The sequence below is a fragment of the Cyclopterus lumpus genome, chromosome 24 (assembly GCF_009769545.1).
Source record: "Cyclopterus lumpus isolate fCycLum1 chromosome 24, fCycLum1.pri, whole genome shotgun sequence".
Taxonomy (NCBI): Eukaryota; Metazoa; Chordata; class Actinopteri; order Perciformes; family Cyclopteridae; genus Cyclopterus; species Cyclopterus lumpus.
This window is the reverse complement of record NC_046989.1, coordinates 20,392,315-20,416,237: the sequence shown is the minus strand read 5'-3', so window position 1 is coordinate 20,416,237 and position 23,923 is coordinate 20,392,315. Positions and strand designations below refer to the sequence as shown.

General features: G+C 40.7%; 1 protein-coding gene across 1 annotated transcript; it reads right to left on the bottom strand.

Moving 5' to 3' along the window:
• Nucleotides 1–813: 813 nt before the first annotated feature.
• Nucleotides 814–18,247, bottom strand: sptlc2b (serine palmitoyltransferase, long chain base subunit 2b). The gene is made up of 12 exons (XM_034527162.1): nt 17,949–18,247; nt 13,093–13,287; nt 12,501–12,655; nt 11,638–11,786; nt 10,880–11,004; nt 8,860–8,953; nt 8,247–8,352; nt 7,145–7,364; nt 6,369–6,495; nt 3,861–3,996; nt 3,436–3,565; nt 814–2,534 (listed from the first exon to the last, which is right to left on the bottom strand). Exons 1-12 carry the CDS (start codon nt 18,090–18,092, stop codon nt 2,421–2,423), a joined length of 1,695 nt encoding a protein of 564 aa, XP_034383053.1. The 5' UTR covers nt 18,093–18,247; the 3' UTR covers nt 814–2,420.
• Nucleotides 18,248–23,923: the final 5,676 nt, after the last annotated feature.

Here is a 23,923-nt window from a genome sequence, read left to right as displayed (position 1 = left end):
CAGCTGTGTGTGTGTGTGTGTGTGTGTGTGTGTGTGTGGAGGGGGGCTGAGGTTCTTGATAAGGAACCAGGTTTAGTTCATAGAACCCTCCGTAGGCTACAGGACATGCAGTGCATGTACTCACTCATCTGAATAGCACCTTTTTAAAGAGAAACCGTTTCACTTGTTCCTACAATTTGTTCTTTTTTTAGGCTTGTTTTGCCATGTTCTAAACTCTGGAAACAAGTCATTATCTCATCCCACTGGCAGATGATTTCATTCAAATACCATTTGAAGACGGGAGTAAATGACTGGCTGGGTAACGGCTGGATGTCAGTGACTCGGGGAGTCAAAAGTCTTTCAAACATGTTCGTCATGAGCTTTTTAAGTTGTGACTAGTCTGTGTGCCTTCTGTCAAATAAAGAAAAAACCCATTCCAGAAACTTGATACAAAGAAAGTGATTTAATCAGTCAACAAACATCATAGCTTTACAAACTCCTTGAAGGGGTTTATCTTCAACCCAAATACAAATCCAAGGGCAAAAGCAACTGATAAGCAGGTGTGGTCACTGCAGGTCACTTTGCATGTGTTTGTGGTAGCAGGCTGGAACACTGGACCTGGAATACATCAAAGAGCTCCAAGCAAGTCAAACGTTTTGATTATGTCTCTTCACTTTTATTCCCATTTCAAAGAGGGAAACCTGCTGTTTGTGTTTACATGTTTGCCTCCAGAGCCGTAAGATACTGGTGGTGCTGCAGACCGAGAGGAAACCCAGACTTTTTTATTTTAGCACATTTCTGAGGAGTGCAATTCCAGAACATAATCATCTGTTCCACCTTTTACTTTATGTTTATTGAAAGCAAATGCATCACAGAGTTGTTATTCAAGTCATTTCCGTTAAAGAAAAACAACAATATTGGAATAACTCACTCAGAGAACAATGTAGTTCATATGGAATGGTGTACTGTTAACAGCTGTCGTGCTGTGCAATAAAATACAACAGCTTCTCTAAACTTGAGTTGAGTGGAATCACTCTGATGGACATTCATAGGAATGGTCACATTGCCAGACAACTGCCAGCTTTCACATCGATTGAGTGGCAGAACATAAACACACATAAGAACATAATATATTAACAGGGACATGTAAGAAATGTTTGGGGTGACCTCATACTGAAAAGTCAAGACAAAAATAGCAAAACAAAACAAAACAAAACAGGTTGATATGGAATGTCATTCCAGAAGATGTCCAAAGACCCCAAATCATACGAAAAAAACAACGACATTTGAAGCAGACCCATACAAATCTTGCAAATATCAGTGACTACGTCATCTGTGCATGTACAATGCCTGTCAGTAGTGCTGGCACTGAAGTTAAGACGTGTAGATAGTCAGTTAAAACACACAGGGACACATTTGGAGCCGACTTTCAGATAAAAAAATAAGAGGAAAGATGACAAAGGCATTTTTGAATAAATAAAGCCGTCTGTAAATCAGATGAGCGTGGAGCACATCGTCATACATACAGATCAAAGTTACAGCATGTCGTCGTGCTCAGAGGTTGCCGTCGACACCGACTCACATGAAAACACTTACGCAGGAAGGACTGAGCACAAAAACCAATCACACATGTAGCACATTAGCTTATAGAAATGTTAAAGACACTGGGCTCAAGTTTTTGAGTGCAGGTGTAAACAGTAATAAGGCTGAAAAATATCTCTAGAAAATAAGCAATACAAATATTCCTTAGTCTTGCTCCATGGGATTCTTTCTGTTAAATATTTTCGTTAGGAACATCTGTTTGCATTTAAGAGAAAAGGTAGAAAACACATCTATACATATACATCCTTTGGTAGGCGAAAGAACCCAGTATTCCCTACTCCATTCAAGTAAAAGTGATTAGAAAAAAGCCATCAGATAAATACATATGGAGTACATATGCTAATGTTACTCCTGTGAAATAATGTATCTCTACTTGAGGTTTGGGATGCTACCCTATAGCAGCATTGCCAACTTTGGGATAAATAATATTTACATATATAATTTTTTCATGTGTACATCATAGCCACCGCTAAGAGCTGATTTCTTATTTTCTTTTCTCTTTTTTCCAAGTGCATGAGTAGGAGCTCATGGCAAAAAAAAAATGGTCTACTTCACTCTAGGTTGTGTGAACTACAAAGAAACTCCAAGCTGTTGTTATTATTGCACAAATAACATACACATTCAATGTGCACACATGAATAGGGCTTGATGTGGGACAGATGCAGTCACAATAAGTTAGGACAAACTGAAGTGGCATTCAGAAAGATGTGGGACAAATCCGCTGCACAGACTGCACACAGGCTAATGAGTGGTGCTGGTGTGCAGGTTTCAAAAGGGTAGACCGTGAAGCCTTTAGTTCTGGGGAGACCAAATGGGCAGGTGAGGGGGGTTGATGTTGCTCAGTCTTGAAGCAGACTCTCCTCGGCCATCCACCCAAGCGAGGGAAGAGGCTGTTCACGTCTTGAGTATTTCAGCTGTAGCAGGTCGCCCACTTCGTCTGTGGCCTCCAACGCCTGGCAAAAGATCAGGAAGGCCATTAGTCTCAATCCAAAAAGTATTTATGTCAATCTAAACTTGAAGACAAGGGAGACAAACTGACACCAGGTCAAGATGAGCAGATCACATAGCTTGAGAACGGTTGCTAAATTAAGTGACGAGCCTCAATTACACTGGGAAAGTCGAACAGAATGCTCCCTGCAGTCAACAACTGAACAGAAACTCCTCCACGTCTTTCCACAAGAGCTTGAATCTGCATTGCAACACTGCAGGGCACCTGGAAACAATTTACCTTCCTCCTGACCTTTTTTCTGATTCCACGCTTTGAGAAATAGCGAGGGCTGGCTGCTCCGAAGACGGAAAAAGCAGCTTCTCAAAGTGCTCTACAAAAGGCAGGCCTGGGCCAATACCCTTTAAATGGACTATTACACACGGTGTTGACATGCTCCTCAGTAAGATGAATCAAGTCTTTGGAGAGACAGAGCAGCACAAATAAAAGTCTCCGTCTGAGACACGCTGGAAGTCTTGGAGGCAGCTTGGCCTTCCAAGTTCCTTTATAATAAAGGACACATTATTCAACAGGCACATTCACACTTTGAATATGTGGACAGACAGACAGACAGACAGACAGACAGACAGACAGACAGACAGGCAGACACTATTAAGTCTGTCAGATGTCTTACTCTTTATATCTCAAATGATAAAACAAGACCAAATGGCAGTTTTGTGTTAAAAGTGGCAGCATTCAATACAAACAAATGGGATGCCTTTGCTAGTATTTAATTTATATGAGATCATTTTAACCTGGATTTTCTTTTGCATTATTGATATTTTAAAAATGGCATTCAGCTTTTTTTAATATTCAAGATAAATATAGCTACAGTCTTCCATCTTGTGTTTTGTTATTGGATGACTTACTGTGTCAAGCATCTCTCTGGTATGGGCAGCCGACACACAGAAACGCGCCCTGGACTCGATGATGGGTGTTGCTGGGAAGCCAACAACCACCGTGCCGATGTTTCTCTTCAACATCTCCCGACCAAATGCCCTTAAAAGCAACAGCAGCATTAGCCACAGCCAAGTGGAACTGATGATGTGACCTCTTCACCACATCTTAAGATGGCTCTCTTTAATGTGTGAAACTGAAATCATAAACATTTTCCACACACACACACTCAGTCAGATTCTATTTGGAAAAAGGACAACAAGTCATTCCAATTAGAACATGGGCCTTAACGTCTTTTCCAGATGTGAAATCATTTGGGAGATTAGCCATACTAATCATCATCATTTAAAGCATTGGACATATATTAAATAATATTAAATGCAGGAGAATACCATACCCAATTTTGGCAGGCATATAGAGCATCATGGGTACTACAGGCGAGTCATCGTTGCCGTAGATGATGAAGCCCATTTCCCGGAGTTTCCTGCGGAAGTAGGTGGTGTTCTCTGAGAGCTGTCTGAGGCGATCAGCACCTGGACAGGAGAGATAAACAGGAGCATGTTCAACGAGGTGGGCAAACGTATCTTATCAGGCTGATTTCTGAAGTGGAATTGCTATGCGAAGTTAACTAACTTTATTTATTTATATATATATATATATATATATATATATATATATATATATATAAGTTTTCATCACTTGTTAAGACTGCAAGCCCAAATACATTTTGGGGAATATCTAGATTGATTAAAAGTCTTGTTTTTCATGCTTGTAAGCCTCATAAAACCTCATATGAGCTCTTGTTCAGAGGCCCGGTAAAGGAAACAGCATGTTCTTTAGCAGAGTAATCCATCATTGGTGATTTCAGCATTCTTCTCTATATTTAGCCTGCGTTTGAATTTAAGAACAGGAATATCATCTGACAGCACAAGTTAGTTTAATAAATCTGATCCAAGGTGGAGTAAAAATGACTGAGCTAAGTCCTGCTCCAGTAACAGTGTACCATGTCTTTTATCATGAAGTACACTTATTTGCCTTTGAAGACAACCAGGATTCTATAAGTCAATATCTGGGGGCTGAAACTAAACAGGGATCAATCCTCACGTGTCAGTCTGATGCACACAGCAGATTCACCCTCTGAAGTCTCAGGCTGAGTCTCCACAGATAGCATCTTAACCAAACAAATAACCACACGGCAAGTGCCAACAGCAGCACACGTCTGCCTGGCTGTGTTGAACAACACTAAAATATATATATATATATATATATATATATATATATATATATATATATATATATATATACACACACATATATAAAACTTCAAAGTACCACGAGACACAACAAAGTCTGACATTATATTTATCCAGACTTTGTTTTCCAGTCAAGGAATCCAAATCTGTTCTCAGCCCTGAGTGAGCAGCTGGCAAAAGACTGAAACACATGATAGTCAGACTTCTTGTTTTTCAAGCACTTAAAAAAAACGTTTCATATAGAAAGCTTTGCCTGTCCTGAACCCTTATGTCCCATCTACATGTTTGATTGATGTGAGCTTCAAACAACAAATGTCCGTTCTGATGCAGGCCTATGCCGGGAACCATGAGCAGCCGTCCCCAGCTACTAAACTGTTAGCAGGCAGCTCAACCGTCACTTTTACTTTGTGTCAGTGTCTAAATCTTCAAAGGCCTGAATTTCTTCAAAGAGTGATGGGTCTGCAACCAATCAGCCTGTTAGTCTCCAACAAGGAAGCTTGTCAGGCCATGTTGTAAGGTCAGCCAGTCTGGCCTTCTCTTCTCAGAAATGGTTTGGAGAGTTGATGACATTGTGGAAAAGTCATACTATAAAAAGGTTGCACCAGGTGTTTATTTCTGTACCTTAAGTCAGTATTTGAAGGGAGGCTGCATCAATCAAGCCTTGGAAAGAGTAAAGGGGAGCCGCTCTGATCAAAAAAAAAAAAGACTTAGGGGCCTGTTTGTGTGTGTAGGAGATGAGTCCAACTGGGTTGGACCTGCACAGATCTCTGGCCCGAAGCACCATGCTGCTTTGTAGCCAGCATGAATGCAAAGAAGCACACTTAAAAACTCACATCTGAAAGCCATAAAGGCAGAGGGTAGAAGAGTCAACATAGCACCACATCAAGACCTTCTTTCAGACTGGGCCGAATGGGACATTGGTAGGGAGCCGTCCACACATCAGCTTTAAAAATGTGAACCATTGCGAAGGATAAAGACAATAAGGAGGCTGCTATAGGAGGACTACAGAGAGACCTTCAACTATGCAAAACCATACTGAAGAGACACAATCAAACTGTAGGACGTATCATGCCATTATCAGATTGGGTAGTGAAAAACCAACTCAAATTATTGGAAAATATTAAGCATTTAAAAAATAAATGTTAAATAACTCATGTAACTCAGTTTTTGAGACTCACTAACAGTCATTCTAAATGTGGCATTTACATCACATCTAGAATGGGTTCACACAAAACCTGTATTTACTGGGAAATAACAGTTTTCTTAGCCTTCACCTCCTGGCTGGGAATTAAACATTTCCAAGATGAACACGCGCACCATGTATGAAGTTAAATGCTGTAACCTCTGTTAGAGATGAATTTGGTCTGAAACTTAAGCTTATACTGACATCACTTGGTCATTGATGGAACTGTGCAACTAAAATGTAAAATCAGAGTGACAAATGTTGGCAGCCATCAAATCATATTTACATTTCTTCATAGTCTTTCCCACCCAAAGGCTTCTGCATATCTTGTACAAATGGTACCAAATGTAAAAGATGATGTCCATGCCCCCTCCGTCTTTGGACCGGCTAGTGCACTCTCTTCCCATCACACAATGCTGCTGCCGGTACAGAGATGCACTTTTGAGGAGTATCATTTTATGGCACCTACCCAGTGTGGTCCCGTCCTCTCCCATGATGCTCTTCATAGAGCTGATTATCTGCTGGGCTACTGGAGGGGACATGGAGATAGCGTACAGGGCACTGTGAGAGTGGCACCGCAGGTAGTCGATCAGCTCCTGACATGGAAATTATATTTAAGTCACTTTTATTTAATGGAACAATCCATTGAATTTGGCTAGCAATGCAACATTTGTTACTAATGCTAATGACACTATGTTTTCAATACAGTTCAATAGATAGAATCATTTAAAAAACACTATCATTATTACATTCCGATACAATGTAATCATTACGTGAGCAGCTTTAGAAAAGAAATGGAGGGTTTCCTTATAGTTAAGGAAACAATATTTCAATTAATGCAGCACCATATCATTGGGCATGATGACCATATGTATATAGAGTATTTCACACAGTAAAAAATGTGTGTTTCAGCCAGTCATTTCAGTTTTAAAGTTCATTGTGTATCTGTATGCTTACGCTGGCTCTCTATTTGTATTTTTATGTTTATATATCTTAATCTCGGCCAACCAAAGCAGCATTGTTTGCAGCTCTACTCTGACTGAAAATGAAAGCTTACACTGAATGAATTCCATTCTGTAGAACAGGAAGCTACATTTTCCATTGCTGGTAAACAGTAATACCAAAACTGAAGGACAGAAGTCCCAAAAGAGTATGAGTAAGTGTTCCGGCTACTGTAGTCAGTATGATTCGGCTTTCTATTCCACCGTCTGACCTCACAGCCTTAGTGGGCAAGAGTTCCCCAACCTTTTTGCCTCCAATGTATCCTCCAGCAGCACCGAAGCTCTTGGTAAATGTTCCCATCATGATGTCGACATCTTTAGGATCCAGGCCGAAGTAGTCCACCACTCCTCTGCCGTTAGGCCCCAGGGCCCCGATGCTGTGGGCCTCATCCAGGTACAGATACGCCTTGTAGCGCTTCTTCAGAGCAACAACCTCTGGCAGACGCACGATGGACCCCTCCATACTTCAGGACAAGGAAATAGTGAAAACGATAAACAAATTCAGAGTGGTCCCACAACTCATCTATAGTAATGACATACTTAGAACTAATACATAAACAGTGCATTTTAATGTTGTGAGCTTTCTCACTTCCATTGATACAGTGCATTAAGTATGTTTCTCTGAGAACTCTATTGATCAACAGGATTGATTGGCTTTATAGTAAGTACACTGCAAAGAACAAGGAACACATTATACTTAAAAGGAGAGGCACAGCCATTATTATCTATATTTAAACAAAGTAATCTTAGGGAGCACTGACCAGGCTAAAGACGGTGGGTGATCTATGAATAGTCATTTACACTCTGTCCCATCGTGAACGTCTTTGTCGTGTATGTTTTATACATTCAGCAGTGAATGTAGCATCAAGTGACAGAAATGCAGAGATTGTTCCGACATTGAATTGTAAGCTGAAGTATGACTTCCCTTATCTTAAGAAGGGGACGTGTTCATTACACAAAGATAGCCTTTCAGACATTATGGTGTCACACTTTAAAGTTATTGATTTACACGTAACACTGGTATTACATCAAACACACGGAAGAATACAGTGAAGTACTACACAATGCAGGTGCTCACAAATAAGTTAACACTCCCAGTGAAGATAAATAAATATTAGACCTCACCCAAGTAATTGGCAGTAATTAACGTGATAAAGTCATGTGATACAGCAGTGGTATAAAAACAGGGTGAAATAACCAGAAAAGCAGAAATAACATTTAGCTATGTTAACTTAATCATCTAGTCCAAGCAAGCATGTGTGTTTGTGTGTAGACGTGCCCTGTATGTGTGTGTTTGTGTGTGTGTGTGTGTGTGTGTGTGTGAGAGAGAAAGATATTGTGTGTACCTGTAAATACCCTCCACCACAATGAGAATTTTCTTCCAGGGGCGGTGGGTTCTCGGCTGCCCGTGAGCAATAGCATCTCTCAGCAGCTTCTCCAGGCTTTGCATGTCTACAAGACAAAGAAAGAAAAAGTTGGTTGTCAAAGTACATCTTTTTTTCGCCCTGGAGTAATATGAGAGGTTTTTTTTTAACTAATAGATGAGTGTCAATATTTTATGATAGCAGCTCTTCCAAGCATTGAGAGCATTTGCTTAGCAGTCAAGCCGCCTGTTTCCTGTTAGTGAGTGTGAGCTTGGATAAAAGTAAGTCAAGATCTCTGGTAATTGTGTGTATTCGTCCTGACAATTCTACCACAAAAAATGTGAAATCACACTACACCTACATATGTGCAAATGTGTGATTCAATATAATACACCACATTTCAAATGAGTAAAGTAACTTGCTGTAACCCACACCCATGCTAAATGTATTTGCTCTTCTGTTAGGATTGAGCTATAATCTGCTTTTCCTGTGTCATAGTGTTGAAAGAGCCACTTTAATCCTGTGTTCTTTGTTACTGCAGACATTGGGTGTACTCTAAATCATCAGTCGATCCAACTGTCCAACTGTCACCCACTGTTGTGTTTGAAGACCCGAATAGTGGAGCCAGCCAAGCGGGCCCCCAGCACCAGAGAAGCGTGATTCAGCTCGTCGCTCAGAATGAGACAACCCTAAGAACAAGAAGAAAAGACAATCTTTTTTTTAACTAATTTGGATTCCTATGAGCTGATGATCTCAGTTCCTACATCAGGACAGCAGCAATCCATAATTAGCCAGAAAAGTCAAACATTAAATCACTGAGAAATATTAAAGTTCAAATGTCTAGTGTTGAGCAATGTCTTTCTCGTCCAGACTGAGCATTCCTCTTTGAGGAATACTGACCTGAGGTCTGTTGACCAGTGTTGTTCAGGTTACACTCTTCACATGAACCTTTACTACTCTGTGATGAAGGATACCCGTTGCAATGAATAGATGTACTAACACATAGTATAAGTTTCTGCCCTGGGACAAATAGGAAAAGGTCAAATGCAGTTATTTTTGTTTTGCAAATATGACGTAGTACCTATATAACCTGTGTGAAGTCGTGTACCGACTTTTAACAACAATAAATGAAGACTTTAATACTATTTCTCTCTATCTTTGTCAAGGTTCTCATAGAGTTTGATATCCACACGCACTGACCATAAATATTTTTTGCATTATATCATAAACACTGCTGACACTTTATCCACATCTGACATCCTTTCCTCTGGTCAATGAATAAATGGGCTTGTTATGCAACACATAGTTATACAAGGACATAAGAATGTGATATATCAGACAGCTATAGTTAAGTATTCATGAGCCCTGGTGATATGGGCACTAAAATCCCATATTAAAACGGTGCTAATTTCATAAAGACTGGAGTATTGATAAGCGCCAATGTTGTTGGCTATGGACACACACAGCAGAGCAGAGAGGCCGAAGTGAAGGAAGTGAAGACAACTACGACAATTACACTCATTACTGTGAGTAAGAGCAATAACACCTACGTTAATAAGAAGCCAATGGTTTAACCTGTTTAACAAGCATTGTTGCAATCTGCTCTGTCTGCAGTCTCTCGTCCACGCCTCGAGGATTACACAAGCACAGTGCTAGCTCGCTGTGCTCAAATAAACGCCGTGTGTAGGTAGTCGAACTGTTAGTGTAGTTTGTTCCTGTAAACAAAGCAGCCCTGAGGTACCTGACCGAGGTTAATCAGCAGGACAGTATGAGACTGATACTGACTGTCTTCTTCATTCACACATTTTACATTTGTTTTAAGGAATATATATATATAGTTTATAGTGACTTTGCTGCTGTAAACACCATTCTTGCCGCTCGCACAACATTTATTTATACTTAAAATATAAATAAATTCTGATCCTTTTCTTTATGTATTATTTTTTAATTTAAAAGCAATTATTTAGTAATGAAAAATAACCAAAAAGAGTATCAATAAAGAACCGAACCTAGAAGGAGTGTCAATAAGAGTAGATATAATAACCATCACAATAACTATCCCTAGCAGTGACTCATATACTTACTGTAAACCTCTCTCTCATTGTTCCAGTTTGTTTTTTTGTTTTTTTACTCATGTGGTTGTCAGGAAATGTGTCCTCTGACTCACAAGGTACACACGCCTGTCAGTTCAGATATCTACTTCCTGTTGAGGCGAAATTGAGGGAAGAAGAGGACAAGTGAGGACGCAAGTAAAGGCTGGTATGTGTGATTTGTTGAAGTGAGAACAACAGAGGCTGGGAAATGTAATATAACAAATCTCCAACCCCCTGCACTCAAGATGTTTTTGAAAGCTTTGGCCGGACGCTGGTGTGTTGTGGAACAGTCTGAACTCTTCTAACTTGGATGTACATTTGGAAATGTAGCTTTTTTCACAATACACGGGGAACTGTTTTTCCTGAACAGAACAACTGTTAATGACACCAGTATGGATACAGGGGACAATGTAATGAAAAAAAGACACAGAAAACTTGATTGAAAAGTAATCAACTTAAGAGGAACAGGATGTTCTTGGGAGGTTTAAAACAAATCAAAAGGAAGTGAATAAAATGCCATACCTTCCCAGTGAGAGCAGGAATGTTCATGGAGTTGGTTGCAAAGCCCATGCCAAAAGCCATGGATGACTCAACACCCAGGAACCTGGCAACCAAGCGCTCCAGCTCCTCGTGAATGTCCAGATTCCCTAGAAACAACATCATCTCAATTTAACCACCCATCAGTGAACTGTCCCTTTATGGGAGAAATTAGGAAGTGGCACTTGCTTTCTAATACCGGTTCACTAAACAGTGATGTCAGTCCACTTCCCTTAAAAGGTTCCCTTTTGGAGTTTTGTACCTCCAGCAGCGGAGCTGTTTTTCTACGAGTGGGTTCCTGCTTTGTTTATCTCGTGCACAAAGACAAGTACCAGCAAAAGTAAGGGAAAAAAGACTGCAAGCTAGGATGTAAACCAAGCTGAATTTTAAGCTGAATAAACCACAAATGTTTTTCTTTTGCTTGAGATAACAAGATGTATCATATGTGACACATACTCAGTAGCTGCCAACGTCAAAAGAAGGCAGCTAACGATGTGCTGAACTGAAATGGACCTGAACTTTCATAATGCTTCACTATATTTCAAACTCAACCTTTTAGTCCTTCAAAAACATGTCAGCCCGCTGCCTCTGTTATACACCAAAAGAGCAATGGACAAAAGAGGAACAGCTGTTCCCCAGCTGAGGTCCATTTGATCTTGAATTTATTTTATTAAAAAAGCAATCTTAGACAAATCATTAAAGCTTCTATAAACAGATTTTCTCGCTTTTCTTTTTATGCGTACCCATCTCACAGCGAGAGCTTGCCACTCCAACGCCATACTTTTCTGTGGCCTCAATGGCAGCATCGGCACACGCCCCGTTGTTCTCAGCAAAGCCCAGGTAATTGTATGAGCCCATGTTGATGACATCCTTCACCACTCTGCCTGTGTGCCTGAGGGAGACAGATATTTAGTACCTTCAACAAGCATGCCTGCCTTCCCTGGTTGCCTGGCAACCATTTCCTGATCAATGTTATCCTTTATTAGCCCAGTGCATGATAACTGGCAGTTACAATAGTTTATTGTCTCAAAAGTATTCAGCTGGCATCGTTCATACGATCAGAAGGAACATTTCACACATTCTTCACTATTATCAAAGCAGTTTGCGTATATATTACTTCTTTCTTCTTATTATTTTAAATCACCGAACTCAAGCAGTTCTTGTAAAGCAGTGACAAAAGATGTTCACAATGTCCTGGAGGTAACAACAGGAAATAAAATGACAGTAATGAAAAAGAAATGCAATCAATTATATGCCACTCATTTCAGCTTTGTTCTGCATTGATACCAGACTGTGTTACCTCTGTCATTAGTAGAGGGCTGTGTGTTCAGGGCTGCTTTGGGTTAGTGTATAGTGCTTCTGTGCAGTATCATGTGACAAATACTAGAGCTTTCAACAGAACTATCTTAAGACTGACATCACGCTAATCAGAAATAGGAGGTCAGTGACTTTAAGTGCAAATCAGTGAACTTCATGTAAAGGATCAGTGGCATACCTGTGAGGGAGTAATGACCGTCATGGAAACGCCTTGGTTCTAAATCAACCCTGGCCACATACAGACACAGGACAACAAATACTCATAACCAACCACAATGCAGCAACTTACTCAAAGGTCCAATTGAAGTCGTGAGAAACGCTCTCCACAAGGTCCATCTTAGCACCAGGGACACTACAGATGGGTCTGTTCCAGTTGTCTCGAATTCTCATGTACAAATTCCTGGTGTAAAAGTTCTCAAAGTCCTGATAGAGGGGGACGAAATCCTGCATGGGACATAGGAACGTGTGGGTGATTTCTTAATAGAATGCGTCTGCAGTTCTTTGTATTTCAAAAGGAGATATCTTTGTTCTGTAGCAGCCCACAGGGCAACAGTCAATGATTACCGTTGAACCAGATATAATAGGTGTGAGAGAGTGTGAAGACGTGCAACACTGCGACAGCTGATGCAGCAGGAAGTGACTTGTACCACAGTTCTTTTCTAGGATTAGATATCTGAAAATCTATACATGAAACCTTTAACGCAGTGCAGTGATAAAAGTAAAGCTCAATCTTGCAACTTATGCTTACAAAACAAACGTATGAGTAGTTTCTCAAAGAAAGTCTTGGCATGATTGTTTTTTTTTTTTGTTTTTTTTTTTTTAAAATCAGCCTTTGCATTCAGAAGGGCCCTTATATTTATAAAAAAATTTAACTACTTTACCTTCTGCTCCTCTTTCTCCCGAGCCACTTGGCACTTCTCGATGCTCCAGTGGCGAAGGAAGTCTCTGAGGTAGCCAAAGATGGTGAGGATGCCATAGCCCATGTAGGTGAGCACAGCCACCAGCAGAGGAGTCTCCTCAAATGATTCCTCAAAGGGCTTCTTGTACAGGCTGGAGTTGTGTGTGACATTTTGGTTCTGAGGGACAAAAAAGTTACAGATATAAACATCCATCCATCCATCCATTTTCAATACCGCTTATCCTCATTAGGGTCGCGGGGGCGCTGGAGCCTATCCCAGCTGACATAGGGCGAAGGCAGGGGACACCCTGGACAGGCCGCCAGCCCATCGAGGGCACATGTAGGGACATACAACCATTCACTCTCACATTCACACCTATGGGACATTTAGAGATCAATTAACCTGCAGCATGTCTTTGGACTGTGGGAGGAAGCCGGAGAGCCCGGAGAGAACCCACGCTGCCACGGGGAGAACATGCAAACTCCACACAGAAGGACCGCTCCGACCGGGAATTGAACCCGCGGCCCTCTTGCTGTGAGGCGACAGTGCTAGCCACTACACCACCGTGCAGATATAAACATGCAATATAAAAAGTAGTTAAACTAAACACATTTTTTCACAAAGGCCACTGACACATATTTATAATGTCACACAGCTATGTTGAGGGGGAAAAACAGTCCAGCTGGTGGTTTCTCCTTTAAAAAGGGAATGGTTTATCAAAGCTTTGAGTCTGTTTACACATTCAATCTGCCCCAGTAGACAGTCCAATAAATTGTGATAGAAAGCAGAGCGCACCATCCAGAATAAACTGGGCACACATTAGACAACAGCAGGGCTGATTTTTTTCAAATTTGTTTTTTTTCATAGAAAGAGTTTGAAACCTCATAAAGGCTACAATAGGCGCGTTAATATATATGGAGACCTAACCACGCCTAGGTCCCCATGGACCAGTGGGCAAAGTAGCTGTAATTAAACCTCTCCTGAAGAAGCCCACTCTTAATCCAGAGGTGTTGGCTAACTACAGACCGATCTCTAACCTTCCCTTCCTCTCTAAGATCCTTGAGAAAGTAGTCGCAAATCAGTTGTGTGACTTTCTACATCAGAATAGTTTATTTGAGGAGTTTCAGTCAGGATTTAGAAAACACCACAGCACAGAGACAGCACTGGTGAAAATTACAAATGACCTCCTAATTGCATCAGATAAGGGACTCATATCTGTACTGGTCTTGTTAGACCTTAGTGCTGCATTCAACACCATTGACCATGACATCTTATTACAGAGACTAGATCAGTACCGCACTAAGTTGGTTTAAATCCTATTTATCAGATCGATCTCAATTTGTATTTGTAAACGATGAAGCCTCAATGACCACCAACGAGGCAAATTTGTAATTTGTGATTCTGGGCTACACAAAATAAACTGAATTGAGCCGTAAAATGGCCAACAACCCAGGGCTCTAATTCACTGAGTTTTATGAATAGCAATTTTGATCTAGGATGGGACCATTATGGGACCATTATGGGACCATTATGGGACTACCGGTATTTAAAATGTGGCTACACACTGTAGGAGCTCCACAAAAACTTTAAAAAGTACTAGCATAATTTGGCTGGACTGTGAACTGGTGTCCTACAAAACCAACACTAAACAAAAGAGGGTGGTCACTCATTACAGGCTCTGCCTAGCAGCTTAGCAATCATACCTCATGTGACCAGTCATGCTTCTCCAAGAAATACCTCTGAGCCAGGGAACAGGAGAGCCCTGCATGTGTGTATGTGTGTGTGTGTGTGTGTGTTTGTGTGTGTGTGTTTAAAGCCAGTCAAACAGGTCCCTTTCTCTAGAGTTAAATACAAATCCTTGTATGAGCAGCAGACCAGAAGCCATGGTTTATGAACTGTCAAACAGGGAACACAGAAACACATTCACATCCCGGTACATCGTTCAAAGAGGCTGGTGCATGCCGATGCCAACCACAGCAGCTAAATACAGCTCAATTGACGTCATAGTTGCTTCGTCTTTTATACCTGTGCCGTTTGTTTAAAGCTGGACAGAACAGCAACTGTCCCCAACGAGCTCCATGGAAATCTGCTCTTTAATAAGATTGCTTTGCAATTCAAGAGATGATGATCTTATCGTATTGCAGACAATAACACATGCTGTCTGTTTTTTTTCAAATAAGTAAGTCCTCTCAATTAACAATTGAAAAGCCAATTGCATTTTTACAAAGCCATTATGGATACCAACATCCCCGCTGAAAGCTGTTAGTGAGATCATGTATCCCTAACTCATTAAAATCCTGCTTCTAACCACCTTCCTATTTTGTCAACATGGGGATTATGGCGAGCTCAACAAAGGAGACGCCACACGAGGACATTTATTACAGATCTGCGACTGAGACTCAGACATAGTGTGTGTAGTAGCCCTTTGTCCAATGAATCAAAAGCAAACATTAATCAAAATGCCACTGACACACCATGGGTTTGTGGTTTACGCAGCCAAAACAATGCATTGTCCATTCAGGATTCCGTTTTTCTGATAATGTATTTAACTAAACAAAACAAGCAAACAAACAAAAGAACAAAAGGAACTCCTAGTGCTGGTAAAAAAAAAGCATAGGCCTACACAGGTGCATGCGGGTCCTGTACCTGCCTACTCCTTCATATAACCACAGCGTTACCCAAATAACAAACAAATGAACAACCAAAAGACTAAATATATCTAGACAACAATAACAAAGCATTAAACTAAACTAGAACTATCAAAAGAAAAAGCTAATATATCCACAAATCTAACCTAGATAAGCAAAGAACCTGAATAATGAAACAATACTATTTGTGAATATAATAACTAAATACTAATATCAAATAAATAGCTCCTAAAGTGTGAAATGGTCTAAATACTCTACTTGTTTAAATGAGCGAACAGACAGAGAGCAGTTATATGACCAGCTGACTCAAGAAACACTGAAGGTACATACACAAGAGACACACCCTTCTTACACAAATGGTTCCTCTTGTAAACATAGGTCTAAGTGCATCTAACTCCAAGTTCAGTTGCCTTATCAAAAACCAGCAGAGCTCATGTCACAGCAGGATGACGGGATGTCATTTTTTCAGTGTTGATAGCAATCCTAAGCAATACTAACCTTCAAGTGCTTAAATGCAGTGCATAATCATTCGGGTTGGTCCAATCACACCGTTTAACAATACTAAAAATAATGAAAATACTAGCCTAGTTCATCTGAGAGGTATAAATATCATCCATAGTAAAACTGTGAAAATCCGTTAGCCTCCTTGCTCCAAATATCTGATAGTAGTTGTATTAAATTCAATTCAGTTTATTTTGTATAGCCCAAAATCACAAGTTACAAACTCCCCTCAGAGGGCTTTACAATCTGTACACATACGACATCCCTGTCCCAGGACCTCACGGATCAGGAAACACTCCCAAAAAATAACCTTTCACAGGGGAAAAAGGGAAGAAACCTTCAGGAGAGCAACAGAGGAGGATCCCTCTCCCCGGATGGACAGAAGCAATAGATGTCATGGCCTACAGCTCTGGTTTAACTTCTGGCAAGATGGATATCTTGGGGAGAGGGATCCTCCTCTGTTGCTCTCCTGAAGGTTTCTTCCCTTTTTTCCCTGTGAACGGTTATTTTTGGGGAGTGTTTCCTGATCTGATGTGAGGTCCTCGGACAGGGATGTCATATGTGTACAGATTGTAAAACCCTCTGAGGGGAGTTTGTAATGTGTGATATTGGGCTATACAAAATAAACTGAATTGAAATAAACTGAATATTATGCATACAGATGTAATTGGTTTGACAGCCAAAGCATCTGGACTTAATTGTGTACATTCACTTTGTGTTGACATTAGCAGCAATATGCTTTTGAAGTCTGGAATGTGATGTTCTCTCATGAGAGAGATGCATGTCTTGCACTATGTGTGCTCTTGTGTCTCTTGAGTGTTCAACCTAAACAACTGAAAAAACTAAAAAACACTTTTGTGCCATGTGTGTGGGTGTACCCCTCCACCACCCACACACCCACACACCCCCACACCCCCACACCCCCACACCCACACACACACTGAGTGTTCATTCCACTTCAGGAGGGGCCACACCCTTCATTGCTTGGAGACATTCCTCTACCGCTGAAGTGCCATGTGGAAGCAGGCCTGCTCGGCCCCCTCTCCCAAGAGACAGACAACACGACAGGGCCCTGGTCTTCTTCACACTGGAACCAGTGTAAACAGAGACTGGTCTACACAACAGAGTGTACGGTTACACAAGAGTCCCCCACTACAACCCTAACCCTGATCAGGTGGCCTGTAACGATACCGTTAAACAACTAGTTTCAAAACAAGTGCAGCTTTCATTACACATACTAGCGTTACTGCTTAAAAATGTGTAAACAGACAATGCTAATTATATTAACTTTTTAGATACTCATAAGGCGGAAATTAATTAGAGACACGTTACAAAAATCGCCGGTGGCAACTGCTAGCTATCTTGAAATATGCCGCAGTGGGACCCACTGCTCGGCACAGGCCGCTATATAAACTCTATCAGCTAAAGGGATGAGCTACATTAGCTCATTGTACAGTTTACTTGTGGTGACGCTATGACGTCATGTCGCTGCAGCTCACACTGTACGTATTGCCTGCAAACACTCCAGAACAAGTATATCAAGCCGCAATACAAACACGGGAAAAGGCAACCAATAACAGATGACTTAACGTGATGTTCTTAATTCAAACTACTGTAAAACACACAGTACTGAACACAACAATGGGTGTTTATGGTCCCCCTGTAAAACAGTTGGCGGTTGGGCCTTACCCTCTCCCTTGGGCGACGATACTTCTGTGGCTGTTGAAACAGGCAGTGGTTCTTCACGAAGCCATTTTTGCTCGATTTTTTAGCATTTGAGGTCCGGTGACAGGCATCTCCGTTTAGCAGCTTGTTCGCGGAGCTTTCCGTCATCTTTGTCGGCAGTCTGCGTCTGAAAATGTCCAGATATGAAGTTTCCCAACTTGTGTAACGTTAATCGTGAAGTCATGTATGAGCTAGAGCAATAGACAGATTGAACGCCCACTATTGCACTGTGACCGCACGAGCACGACGGAAATCCACGCCCCCCGAGTAGTTTCATTGGCTGATGTTGTTTCTCCAATACAAAGATCGTCTATATTGAGATAATTTCTAACTCGAACCAAGGTTGTAGATAACATTGAGGACATTACGCTCCTGCCTTTTGTATATAGGCTCTAGTGGGGAATTCAGAGTTTTTTCTCAATTACGGAAGGTCTACATTCTACAAGTTAACATGTTATAATCGCTCTACAGTATTTCTAAAACTCAATATGTTTTACATTTGACGACCTTTATGTCAATTAATAATTAACAGGTTGATAAATTATCCATCAGTTTTTGCTGGCAATTGTCAATCATTTGGGGAAGTAAGAAATTGCAGAAAGTATGACCTTATTTTCTGTATGCGCTGTAAAAATAACCCAACAATAATTAGATATAATCAATCTTAATAATAAGCACTAATAAAATCGTAGGTCTTTTTGGTGAGAGAACATTTTTCTGTAATTGAGTGATAATGTTTGTGCCATGTTTAATGTTGAACAGTGTGAGAGCTCTCTTTTCTACCTCTCACTCTTTGCTAGGCGTCGCCTCTCTTCATCGTGTACGTCCATATGTCTAAAACCCTTAAGCCCCGCCCATGGAAATAACCCACGATAACCTTTGCTTAGGCGTCAGCCAGTACCCTTTCCAGTGACGCTATTTCTCACCTGGGCTGGGAAGATGCAAAAAAGGGTCAAGGCTGTCTCCAAGGTGATCCCGTCTTCACCCATATCAGGTGGTTAAAAGTCTACTTCGCAGTAAAGGAAACTCTCACCTAGCTATGAAAGAATTGAGTACGTTATATGACTGTTTTAACTGTGTATTAACATGCAACACACATAACATGTGTGTTGCATGTTTATATGCATAATTATCTGCACCTCTTCGGGTGATGTAAACAACACCATCCTCCATCTCACAGGTCATTACAAAATTAATTAATTACACACATATATATATATATATATATATATATATATATATATATATATATATATATATATATATATATAATGAACTGATTGCATTACATTCTCTGCTTCTTTTTATTTAATGGTTTAATACGGGGCAAAGGGTGGCCAGTATAGCTATCTCAGGTTAATGGGGAGGGGCAGAAGACCTCTGAGAAAACAAACATTAGGAGTTTCATGGAGTCACAGCCAGGGTTTTGTACATCCTGTTCTTTTCCTGTTTGGTGAATATGGTCTGGTGAAACGTGACTCTCACCACGGCCCCTGCTATATGTGCATGTTTTTTTCAGATAAGGTGTGATTGTTTGTATACTCCACATGTAAGGCAGCATTACACTGCCCTTTCCACCCCCCACTATTTACATGTATTTGTGTGTTGGGTGATTTATAGTTTACAGTACTGTACTTAGGGACACCCATTAGAAGCACATGGGTGTGCCTCTCATGATCTTTTAAAAAGTAGCTTCAACTCTACAGTTCCATTCTCCTACTTTAACCTCCTAGATGGCACTGTTGGGCCACACAAAGGTTGAGTCCTGACAGACCTACAATCAGGTCTGTCAGGACCTGGTGCCGGGGGTTATAGTTCAGTGTTAAGTGGTATTGATGTGCAATTAAGTGTTTCATAGTGTGTGACATCCATGATTAAGACATTGATGATAGCATCTGATGATTTGATTTCCTAATCAATTGTCAAGCCTTTCCCCTTTGTTTCCTCTCAAGGTTGTAACCTTGAATGTGGCATAGTGAAACATTCGTCCATCGGCCTCTTGCCAATGTGCACAAAGGCTGTTAAACTACAATCCATTCCAAACCCGATGAAGGTGATAAGGATCCAGCTTTAATAGGATCAGAAGCAGGGTTTAAAGGAAAGAGGTGATACAGACACTGCTTGGAAAAAAATATTGGAATTCATTCTGACGAGACTGTGAAAGTCAGATTGACTTTATATGTTTGACGTGATCACTAAAACTTGCTGGTAATTATTGTGTTTTGGTTCTCAACTGAGCCATATGCAGTAATAACCCAACAGCTAGCATGTAAAAACCAGAGCGTAGCTGGACCCAACTGTCAAAAGACATTTCACCATTAATCCAAAAGGTTTTTTTGAGCTCTGATGCAGTGACGAGGAATACATGTAATCTCTCAGATGATCTTGATAACATAATTACCCTTGTTTTACTACTGCTACATCACATGACCAAGGAGCCACAGTTGGGGAAATTGATTTGGAAGAAGCACAATTTAAGCACAACATAAATTGCGGAATTTCTGGGTGTCCTTGAGTCTATGTCTGTCAAATTAAAATTAATTAAATGAATCAGTACATACTGTATCCTTGGTGTATTTGGTTTGTGCATGCATTTGTTCAAAATGGTACTGCCCATGACAAGCATCTGGTTAACTACCACTTTCCGAGTAGAGGAACATATTATCACTGCATGAAGTTGGTATGGCAAACAGAGTTATCAACAATTGCATACATCAAGCAGACAAAAAACAACATCAGCAGTCATTTATATTCACTATGTTTTAGCTTAGCAAGCCCAGCAGCTCAAGGCCTGAATCTTGTGTTGCTATCTAGCCGAAGCACGCAACGCTCTGCACACGTGCACACCTACTGCGAAAGACATTGTAATTACTGTGTCTCCACTGACAAGGTGTCACTGCTGATGTTCTCACAGTATCATTCAAATGACAGATGATTTCATATTCATGGAAGATATATTTCTGCTCTCTGTTGCAGTTTCCCTGCTTTGATGGAGGATCAATCTCTCCTCCTCGGCAGCCTATAAGGCCAGAGAGGAAGTCATGGAAAGCAGCCAACAAGTGCAGTACAGGAGAAAGACTAGATGCTACTTTCTTGCATCATCAACATATGAGCAACATATACAAGTCCACCACCAGGGTTCCATTCCAACCACAGTCCGTTTAGGCCAGCTCTTTCCTCAGATGAAGACATTGGCTTAGGTGTCAATCAATTCCTGACACAAATCAGCCAATCCCTGAGCGGTACATGTGCACTCCCACCACGGTTGAGAGGGCCCTGCTGTAAGTGTGCAGCAGGTAGGCTGCTCTCTGACTGACACGGCCATTAGAGATATCTACGCCTGTCTAAGTCTGTAACATAATAAATTATCCAGAGGGAGCCTCGACGAGAGGACAGAATCTGCTCTCCACGACTCACGTAAGGCAGACAGGACGGACAGAGTGACAGGCAGACCATTTCCAGTGAGCAGACACTGTCCCACTCTAGCAGCTATAATGAGGAGTGAATTCAGACCCTAATATGGGCAGAAGAGGAACTAATGATAAGAAAGTGAGTGAGTGACAGAGGAGAGACAGGTTGCTCAGGTGTGTGCTGCTAATGGGGAATGTCAGTTTGACAGATTCCATTTACAGACTCGGTGGTTTTGTACACTGTATGCGTTCACAATATGAGTGAGAGTGACGGTTGCATGTATAATAACTGCAAAGTTATGCCGAGGGAATCGGCAGATTGTAATATGCAGTATGGAGATATATATATATATATGGAGTACATATTAGCAAACAGCTGCCTGTATCTTGATGACATGGCGCAACGCCAGCATTCATCAATTATCTTGTTTTGTCTCCTGAAGAATGTCTGATAATCACTCTCCTTTTTTGCTCGGCTGTTGTCTCTACTATTTGGCTCTTTAGCTGACATATTCTCCAACATGTTTACAGCTGCTGTGACTATTGGGCATGGGGTTAGCTGTGCCTTAACATTTCAGCATATAGGCTTACCCTTTAGGTTCAGTTTTTTTACTCTAAAATGACTCAAATGAAGAATAAAGTCACTGGCAGAGAGGAGAACCATTGTTTTCCATGTGCTTTTTTAGCCTTTAATACTGGCAGAAAAGAGCAAATCTCAAGGATGGGAGATGAGATCTCTCTCTGGCCACCGCCTTCGACAGGTCAACTGCAGCAGTGGGGACATGTATCACCAAACGTAATGCTTTGCCAACACTGAAGGCAGAACAATCACAAATGGCATCACAAAACAAACCAAGCTATACTCATCAAGTCAGCACAATAACTCAATACTGTTTATTACTTCTGGGTTTGTTTCATTGTGGAGCCAAGACAAAAAGCTATCCATCATGGCCTCTGTCTGCGACCTGAGGATTCCATTGTAGCCCAACACAATATGCTCAGCGTTTACATCCAACAGCACACAAAAGCAATGCCAAGGAACCAATTTCCTCTTACCTTCAAGAATATCATTCATCTTCCTCTGTGCACCTTCATAAAGGCAGACAACAGCTGAGAGGAGACCCTGGTCACCTATCAAGCTGTCCTCAACACTACAGGCTGAGGGGAGCACATCGCGCCTGGTGTGGTGAGATAGGAACCAAGCTGGATGTAAAGAAATTCAATTCATTGTTGACTTCTATATTTTGTATCTTTTTGCGAATCATAAGGACTTTATCCAGGTGCCTCCCACTCCTCATGAGTCAGTTACGCTTTCACATGTCAGATGAATTTCTTTACCCTGCCACTCACAATACAGCCCAGCTGTATGGAGACAAATCCAGGCCAATAGTTTGGTTCATTTGAAACCTGAAAATTCAAGTTTTGGACTTGAACATTGAAAAATTCAACAATGTATTCAATGTATGTATAAAAATAAGTGTATGAAGTGTTGTTTGTTTAAATATAATTTAGATTCAGTTCTGCTTTTTTTCCGAATAAAATATATTTTTTCCTTTTTTTTCGGTAGCACTTTCAGGTTCAATTTTTTCGGGTTCAAATCTTTTTTCAACACTTTTGATATACTTATTTTTATTTCGAATACATTGTTGAATTTTCCAATGTTCAAGACCAAAACTTGAATTTTCAGGTTCAAATGTTTTTTCCAAACAAAACTATTGCTCTGTATTTGGCTTCATACTGCTGTCCTTAAATCATGTTTCAGCAGGGCGACTTTCCATCTGTTTATTCAGACGGTATTCCTGCACAGGGGAAGGACATACAGGCTGGATCACATTCCCCTTTCTCATCATCGTTACAAAGCAGATAAATATAGATACATTTTTTTTTAAAGATATGTCCACGCAGAAAGATAAAGGACTATGTTAAATGACTTCAGAGCCCCTTTCCCACACGGACTCATGCTTGTGTTGGCCCCCTGCTGTGGGTCAGTGGTTAGCAGCTCCGTCTTTCATTCAAGGGGTTGGTGGTTCAATCCCCGCCCTAGTCGATGTGTCCTTGAGCAAGACATGTAACCCTGAATTGTTCCCTGTAGCTGTTCTACAGTGTATGATTGTAATGTAATGTAATATAATGGTCTGGGACTGGATGACTTTAGAGTGTGTCAGCTCCTCTCCACACGGGGCAATGTTCAGATTAAAATTAAGTAAGAGATGAGACCCAGACAGTGGCCATTTTTACATATTATTGAAAGAATTTCATCAAATACATAAATATTTCAAGGCCTCTAGTCATACAATGTTTAGTAGGATATAAATGTAGTCGATTGCCACTTTATCCTCCATTGAAATCCCATTGAGATTTTTCAAACAAGCAGGATTTATTGGTATTAAACATAACCAACTTCAGTACATCCAGACAATCAGCCAAGTAATGTTTTTTAGATATTCAAATACAATTTTATTTAATTTGGCTTGGAGTCGTTCTGGTTATCAGTGTTATTTCTCAGTTCTAAGGCTATCATTTCTGATG

Coding starts and splice junctions, on each gene's coding strand:
- sptlc2b (XM_034527162.1), bottom strand. CDS start 18,092: ATGACGGAAAGCTCCGCGAACAAGCTGCTAAACGGAGATGCCTGTCAC. Junction 8,954..10,879: donor TTCCTGCTCTCACTGGGAAG/GTATGGCATTTT, acceptor TCTTGTTCTTAG/GGTTGTCTCATTCTGAGCGA. Junction 3,997..6,368: donor AGAGGACGGGACCACACTGG/GTAGGTGCCATA, acceptor TCTCCTGTCCAG/GTGCTGATCGCCTCAGACAG.